At 41.7% G+C, this 6,897-nt stretch overlaps 1 protein-coding gene across 1 annotated transcript; it reads left to right on the forward strand.

Annotated features, from left to right (window-relative positions):
- The first annotated feature begins 1,296 nt into the window (after positions 1-1,296).
- Positions 1,297-2,412, forward strand: LOC134396750 (neuropeptide Y receptor type 6-like). Its single transcript, XM_063123310.1, has one exon. It carries the CDS (start codon positions 1,297-1,299, stop codon positions 2,410-2,412), a length of 1,116 nt encoding a protein of 371 aa, XP_062979380.1.
- The last annotated feature ends 4,485 nt before the right edge of the window (positions 2,413-6,897 follow it).

Consider the following 6,897-nt stretch of genomic DNA (forward strand, 5'->3'; position numbering starts at 1 on the left):
ACATCCTCCCATGTGCATTCCAGCAAGTAATGTGAGGCTGCAGAGTTTGTCACAACTCTACAAGTAGTCTGAGGCTTTAAAAGAAAGCCCGTGGACCTGTGGCAGCTTCCCAACATGTTCATCTCTGGCATGTTCATCCCTGTGAATTACGGATGCAGCACTTCAGTTTCTTGAACCATGTGATGTAAATATGGCATATACGTTTTTTTGTATAAGGTATGTTGGTACTTGTAATTATTATAATAATAATTGTCGACACAAATTCAAGGTTAAAAAAAATGAAGATACTTAGGGCATAATCCCATGCATGTTTAGATAGAAAAAAGTCCTACAACTCCCAGCACTGCTTTGACCATCTCTAGCACTGGGATTACACACATGGCTGCCATTGCTGGATTGAGACTATGCACACAGTGCTGATCAGATGGCCTGGGCTATCAGCGTTGAGTGCCAATCACTTGCTTGTAAGGTTTTGCAACATGATGCTGTATGTGGGGATCTGTGCACTGGGCATAAAGAATGGGTTCGCACAACACGTTAACCCACACATCCAACTCCCCCTCGCATGGATAAAAACACACCTGTTGACCTCCAAGGTTGGAAAACCAACCTCAGAGAGGGGTGAAAGAAGGGGCATCTGGTGGGTGGGAAAGGGAGAACACCAGAGAGGCCAGGATATGAGTTATCCTGAGCTTCTGCTAGCCTCCTTCCCTCCCTGTCAGGAGCACTGCTACTAGATGGCTAAAAAGCCTATCTAGCAAGATATGCAGGGCGGGAGGAAGGCAAGGCAAAGATTGCCTCCATTGATGTTCCCACCCTTCACTGAATGATTGGAAGCTTCCGAGTTCAGGGGCTTCTGATCATTGAGGCTGTAATCGATAGCATTGCAGACTTACATGTTTAAACTGAGCTTTTGAGATCTGACTAACCAGTTCCAGCATGTACATAGGGGCTCTGATCTGCAAATGGAGATTGCCCTGATCATCCCATTAACTGCACTGAATTGTCCTCAACACCAAAGAGAGGATGAGGAGCCTATTCATATGGAATTCTATGTGTGTACTGGAACTCTACAGAGCTTTATATTTTGGCGATAGATTGTATATGGGTCTATGGGTTCAAAGGCAGTGTTGTAATATTTGATAATCTGTGCTGGAAATTTGTGTTTTTTTCTGACAGTTGGTCCTATTAAAAGAGAAGTTCCAAGGGGTCCCAAATGCATATTTTATATTTTCCATAGCATACAAAAATGTGGTCTTTCAATCTAAACTATGTCTGTTATTTCAGAGACGTTCCATGATGGGTAAAACCATTCAGGATCCTGACATGGACCCGTTAGTTGCAAATAGCAGCAAGTCACAATTTTTGCACTTTGAATCCTGCCAGTCGTCTCTTCCTGCTGTCTTCTTGCTCATCACAGCTTACGCGATAGTCACACTGATGGGACTTCTTGGCAACCTTTGCCTGATTGTTATTATTGGGAAACAGAAAGAGAACCAAAACGTCACCAACATTTTGATTGCCAATCTCTCTGTATCTGATATCTTCATTTGTGTCATGTGCATTCCTTTCACTGTTGCCTACACTTTGATGGATTACTGGATATTTGGAGAAGCCATGTGTAAAATAACTGCTTTTGTACAAAGTATGTCTGTCACTGTTTCTACATTCTCACTTGTATTGATTGCTGTCGAGAGGTATCAGTTAATTGTGAACCCGCGTGGTTGGAAGCCCAATATTTCTCATGCCTTCTGGGGAATTCTCTTCATTTGGGCCTTTTCTCTAATAACATCAACTCCCTTTTTTATATTCCACCAAGTCACTGATGATCCCCTTAGAAACCTTTCTTCCCACAGCGATATCTATACGAACAAAGTTGTCTGCATTGAGATGTGGCCTTCCATTGGAGAGCGGCTTGGCTTTACCACTACCACTTTAGTTTTCCAGTATTTCTTCCCACTAATTTTCATTTTCATCTGTTATCTAAAGATATTTGTATGTCTGAGGAAGAGGCATGGTAAAGTGGATAAGATAAGAGAGAATGAGAGCAGACTAAATGAGAGCAAAAGGATTAATGCTATGCTGATTTCAATAGTTGTGACCTTTGGGGCATGTTGGTTACCCCTGAACGTATTTAACATTGTGTTTGACTGGAACTACCAGGCCCTGATGAATTGCCACCATGATGTGGTCTTTACCTTGTGCCACTTGGTAGCCATGATCTCGACATGTGTCAATCCATTCTTCTATGGATTCCTTAACAAGAATTTTCAAAAGGATTTGGTCATTCTGCTTCAAAACTTGAGATGCTTTGAATCTCAAAAGGTATATGAGAACATTGCCCTTTCGACTCTGAACACTGATGAGTCAAAGGGCTCTTTGAAACTGAACAATGTGGTAGCAAATGTCTGAAACTGGCAACTTTCGAACTATTTACATACTTACTGTATTGCCAAATTACTCTGGTGTGGAATTGTGGGGTTCTTGGTCCTGTGCCAGTGAAGTGGGAGGGGCTTCTATTTATTGACTGTAGTGAGAATAGGAGCATAAATGAGCCTAAAATATAAATAATATAATAACAAATGTTACTGCTAATATTTGTTAAATCCATCAGTTCAAAATCCCTAGCAGAAGCTACGCTAGCTTGCAGTGCTGGAAAACTGGAAGTGTGAAGAGCAGTATCTGGAACAGGAGCTTTGCATTACCCACAAGATGATGCAACATTTGCTGTGTGTGCTAGCCACTATACAACCTGTGTTTTATCACACACACCCCTCAGTTTCCCTGGATCAGTACTTCTAACAAAGACCCTATAATATGAACAGATAGGATCTTAAGGAACTGTCTTTTAAGCGCTCTTCTTTTTGAAAATCAAAAATGAATCACTTCCCTATAATTACTTATGCAAAGTACTACCTTATGTATCTAACACAGCCTATCCCCAACCTGGTACCGTCCAGATATTTTGGATTTCAATTCCCATAATCCCCAAGAAGCATGGACAATGGTCAGAAATGCTGGGAGTTGTAGTCCAAAATATCTGGAGGGCACCAAGTTGGTTGAAGGCTGCTCTATGACCACCTATTCTACTCAAGTCCATACCTAGGTACACATTCCTCCCATCTTCCTATTCTTTGCTTCTAAATTCTCATGCATGGCTTCTTCAAGCACACATGTTTAATCTACCTACCTAGTGTCTATTGCTTTACCTGTTAATATATCCCACTGAGTACCAGCTAGGAATAGGCCCTTCAATGAAGTTATCTTGTCACTCCATAATAGAGCATTGGAGAGTATAAGTGCTGCATCATTTAGGCAGTGGAGGCCAGTGGCTTCGATGTCAGTGGGATGGTGAATCCACTCCAAGTTTCAGTCAGAACTCTAAAGGAGTTGTCCAAGGTGTGGACCAAGCACATTGGACAGCTGCTCTAGAGTTCAACTGGTTCTAACTGAAATCTGGAGCGGATTCACCAACCTACTAGCATTGGAGCCACCAATCTCCACTGCATTTAGAGAGTTGTTAGATAAATGGATTTCAAAACATTCGATGGACTAAAAACATATCCCAGATTAATTGAGCAACAGATTTTAAAATACGTATTTCTAAACAAGTTTGAATTAAATGTGCAGATGGTAATTTGGAAGATGCCCCTCTCTCCTGTGTGAAAAAGAATGTTACATTATAAGTTTGTGTATAGATGTATCTGTCTACAGAAGCTGGTGACTTTGTTTTTCTGCTGTTTCTCCTCACCTGTGCTCCTTCGATGACACATGTACTTGGCTCCATATCAAGCACTAATTTTCTACCCTTCTTCCATGCTCTGGGCAGACTTCCAGCTAACGATAAATAGATTCAGACACGTTATGTGCTTATCCATTTAAATGTTTGTTTTGTTGCCTTTTACAATTATCATCATACCAATATGTGTTATATTTTAACTTAAACATTGTTGTAAACTGGAGGAGGAGAGGGAATGGCAATTTCATAATTGTTATAAAGGCCAGCCAATCAGTACACATAGCCAACTTCTGCTGGAAACAGGAAGAACCAAGTTGATCTTCAATTCGAGTTGATCTTGAATTCAATTTTCTATGGAAGGTTGTATGTTTGCCCAGGGGGTGAGTGTGGACTCACAGTCGTCTCACAATCACTCTATATATGTTTGAACACACATTCTCAATTCTGGCAGCTAGAAATGCAATTAATGTGTGTTCAAACCGCCACACTTTAGAATCTGTGTCTGTCTTCACACTAGCTGAACCCATGAACAGGATCTTCCTATTGTTACTTTTTAAAAGATAAAAGCTGTAGGAAGGCAAAATTGGATCTGCACTTGAGGCACTGGGAAGGAACGATTTAACCCTTTCCTCCATATCACGTCCCTGATATTTATCACACACCTCAGCTGCTATTTTTACCCACAGGGGAAAGCATTCGTTTGCGTAGGGGGATAAACAACAGCTTTGGGGCAAGGGAAAATGGCTCATCTGAAATCAAATGAGCCATTTGATTCATACACATTTTGGAGCTTCTGGAGCTTCCAGTAAGTTCGTTTAAGTGTTTCCTGACTTTTGGCTTAGTTGACATCAGATCCATCTTCATGAGCTATAGTATCTAATTTATGGACAATTCTGAGCATGCCTATTATGCAGAAATTCCCACAGAAGGCAATGGGATGTACACCTGAGAAAGCATTTAAGATTGTATGGTTTACCCAGCTTGTAACAGTGTTGTGTACAGTGTTAAAGGAAATATACATTTTACTGTGTATCAAATACATTTTGGGGTGACTCCATTCCTTCATTGGTAGATACGGTTGTCATATTTTCCCTTTCCTTTTGCCCTTAACAGCACCTTCTCATGCATAAAAAATTAAGAAGGTAAAGATTTCCCTGGCCAGTAGATAAAGAGTGTCATCCCAAATCACGTTTCCTTACCGTCGCTTCTTCACCCCCGCATTTGTCCCTCATTACTTCCTCTTCTGCTTGGAGGGGAAAGAGGAAGTAAACAAAGACCACATCGCCCATTTAGGGGGCATTTTAATTGTACCACTTTTCCTGCACATAGCAGGAGATAGCAGCACATTCTGTTTTTTGTTTTTGTTTTGTTTTTTAAAAAGACGGATTAAAAGGGGTCTATTTTGTGAGACTGAGAGAATCAGGATGTGGGACTAAGAGACCTTTGGCCTCATCTAGCAGGACTCTTACATTAACTATATGCTTAAGAAAAAATAAAATTAAAACATATAGCATGTCTTATTCTCTCCTAAAAAAACCTTGAGCAGATAGAAAATTCACTGAAAATTAAATAGTAAACCAGATCTAACAGGGACACTTAATCACGTGGGTGTGATCTAGAAGCAACAAAATATAGACCTAAGGATTGTGGTTGACCACTCCTACATAAAATATTTCTTTTCTACATTTATATGTAAGTAATATCCAAGATTCCTCGGACTCCTCTCTCAGCATGTCTACACCAGACTTTATCCCAGGGATCATCCCTGGACCGTCCCTGTGCTTCCATGAGAGCAGGTAGGGATGATCCCTCCATTTCCCCAGGATATCTGGGAACAGATTTGTCTGGCTTTTCCCACATTCCTGGGACAATCCCAAGGGCTGCAGGTGGTGTGGGCACCCATCTCAGCTTCTTCCCTGCTCCCCACAAGTAGCGGGGGTCAGCAGAAGGAAGGAGCCGGAATAGGAGGAGTCCAGGAACATCGAGGCGGGTGGGGAGTAAGATTAGAGCTTTTTTTTTTTTTTGCTTTTTCACTGGAGCACAAGTGTGCTCCAGCTTCTGCCTTTCTTAAAAAAATGGTGAGCGCGATGTTCAGATTCCTCCCTGGACATCGCATGCCACGTATCAACCCAGGGGGAAGATCTCATGATCAGCATATCGCGAGATCCTCCCCTCTCCCTCCCTAGGTGTAGACATGCCCTCTCTCTGTCTCTCTTTAAACATACCCCTATAGAAATAGGCTCCCTGTTTGTACCTCTGGACATGTTATATTTCTAGACATCCTTGAACCAAACTTGCTTCTAGGACACAGCAGTTATATGGTATATGGTGCTGCTGCTAGTTTTATATCTGCCATAAATCCACAAAAGCAGTGGATTGACTGCTTTAATACAACTGTATGCTCCATGAGGCAAGCTGTTCAAATGCTGAGTCTACCTTCTCTTTTCCTCCTCTTTCTCATTGTTGCTCCCACTTGCTTCCTTGACAGGCAGAGAGTCAGTGAGCAAGTAGGAAGAGGGATCTACTCCTGCACCTTCTCACCACCACCTCTACCTGGGCCAGAGCGAGAGGCAGGTGAACAAGCAGACTGTAATGGTGAAGAGAAGGAACAACTGCAACAGGCTGGGCTTTGAGCCCTTGGCAGGTGTCCAACATACCTAGCCTTGACACCAGCCCTGGTATGCAGTGCCTTGCTGCACAACATCACACCTCCAAAGAAACATTTTCCAGTGACAGGAAACAAATTGCTAAAGTTGCATGATTATCCACCAGGCACAAAGGTCTCACATAGTGAATCATGTTCCCTGTGATATTTTTAAATCACCAGAAGTGCTCATACAAAATTGCAAACTAACTTTCAGTGCGCTTAGGATGGGTCTGGTCCTTTGCACCTTGTTGAATATTATCAGCAGCTTAATTCTTTGCCCCAGCTTGATGAAATATGCTCTTAGGATTACATACAAAGGCAGTGGTAAGATATTCCCCCCCCCTTTTTTTTTTACTGACTTTTCTATTATTCACTGGCTATTTCCGTAACTTGAAAGAAGCATTCAGTTTATGTTGCCACATTCTGTATGCAATAGAAATACTATCTGCCTTGTTGCTAATGAGATATAATTCTTGCTATAGGTCAACACTACGGGCCATCATGATTTTAT

Source organism: Elgaria multicarinata, chromosome 3, assembly GCF_023053635.1.
Source record: "Elgaria multicarinata webbii isolate HBS135686 ecotype San Diego chromosome 3, rElgMul1.1.pri, whole genome shotgun sequence".
NCBI classification, from domain to species: Eukaryota; Metazoa; Chordata; class Lepidosauria; order Squamata; family Anguidae; genus Elgaria; species Elgaria multicarinata.